Source organism: Arachis ipaensis, chromosome B03 (genome assembly GCF_000816755.2).
Source record: "Arachis ipaensis cultivar K30076 chromosome B03, Araip1.1, whole genome shotgun sequence".
NCBI classification, from domain to species: Eukaryota; Viridiplantae; Streptophyta; class Magnoliopsida; order Fabales; family Fabaceae; genus Arachis; species Arachis ipaensis.
This window is the reverse complement of record NC_029787.2, coordinates 114,527-115,900: the sequence shown is the minus strand read 5'-3', so window position 1 is coordinate 115,900 and position 1,374 is coordinate 114,527. Positions and strand designations below refer to the sequence as shown.

The 1,374-nt window shown below is 40.6% G+C and overlaps 1 protein-coding gene across 1 annotated transcript; it reads left to right on the top strand.

Moving 5' to 3' along the window:
- LOC107632447 lies at nt 457-1,374 on the top strand. Its single transcript, XM_016336126.1, has 2 exons — nt 457-578; nt 675-1,374. Exons 1-2 carry the CDS (start codon nt 457-459, stop codon nt 1,372-1,374), a joined length of 822 nt encoding a protein of 273 aa, XP_016191612.1.

The window sequence follows — 1,374 nt, the reverse complement described above, 5'->3', positions numbered from 1 at the left end:
TACAGGCACTAAATTATTTTTAATAATAAATAAATTTTTATTAATTTATGTATATAAATTTTAAAAAATATGAATATAAAATATATATTTTATGTATAAAATATTTACAAATATAAATATAAGAAATTTTTTATTTAAATAAATAAAATAAAAGTAATAATTATCGAAATAAATAATTTAAAAAATATTTACTTATTTGTGTTTCTCATTCGTATCTCGTTTACACTATAAACGAGATAAAATTACATATATCTCGTTTACAGTGTAAACGAGATATGACACGTCAGCTCAAACGGGTGAAGAGGGCTCCGTTTCCTGACACGGGTGAAGAGGGCTCTGTTTATTGACATGGGTGAAGATAATTACAACCTAAACGGTGGTGTAGAGTTTCGGGTCGGCCACAAGTTTAGAAGCTGAGAGGCAGTGCTTCAGGGTGTGAAGAACTACAGTATTCGGATGAGTGCGGAGCACCGGGTGATCGAATCGAACCGGTTAAAGTACCATGTGCAATGCCGTCAAGCTGATAATGGGTGTCAATTGAGCCTCCGTGTGGTCTTTCGACAGAATCTCGAATACTGGTAAACTTAAGTTTACTTGTGCTTTCCATTACTTCTATACGATATACTAAGTAGGTGTACGACATGGCTGAAGCAATCTTACTTTGTTATGTTCAGGGAGGTTTGGAGGGTGGGTGGAGTGCACAGTTGTTTAACACCCACCATGTCTCAAAACCATCGTCAGTTAGACAGCAATCTGATCTGCAGGATCATCTTGCCGTTGATTCAGTCCAACCCCTTTGTAAGCATTTCGATTTTACAAGGTGCGGTTCAAGCAAGCTATCACTTCAAACCATCCTACAGAAAGGTGTGGATGGCCAAGCAGAAGGCAATTGCACAAATATGTGGGGATTGGGAAGAGTCGTACAATAAAGTTTCGAAGTTGCTTCAGGCACTGCAGAGCTGTTTTCCTGGTACCATTTGTGACCTACGCGTTAAACCGTTCTACGATGGACACCTTTTGGTATGTGACTGCAGTATGTTCGACAAGGTATTTTGGTCTTTCCCGTCATGTGTCGAGGCCTTCAAGCATTGCAAGTCCTTTGTCTCCGTAGATGGTACACATCTGTATGGCAGGTATGGTGGTGTGTTGCTTATTGCGGTGGCGCAATATGGGAATAGCAACATCCTGCCTATTGCTTTTGCCATTGTGGAGTCTGAGAGTACCGAGTCATGGTCGTTCTTCCTAACTAATCTGAGACGCCACATCACCCCACAAGACGGCCTATTGGTTATCTTCGAGAGCACCGAGTCATGGTCGTTCTTCCTAACTAACCTCGAAGTCAGCCGCCCCGGCGTAATACGACGTCTCGTTTAG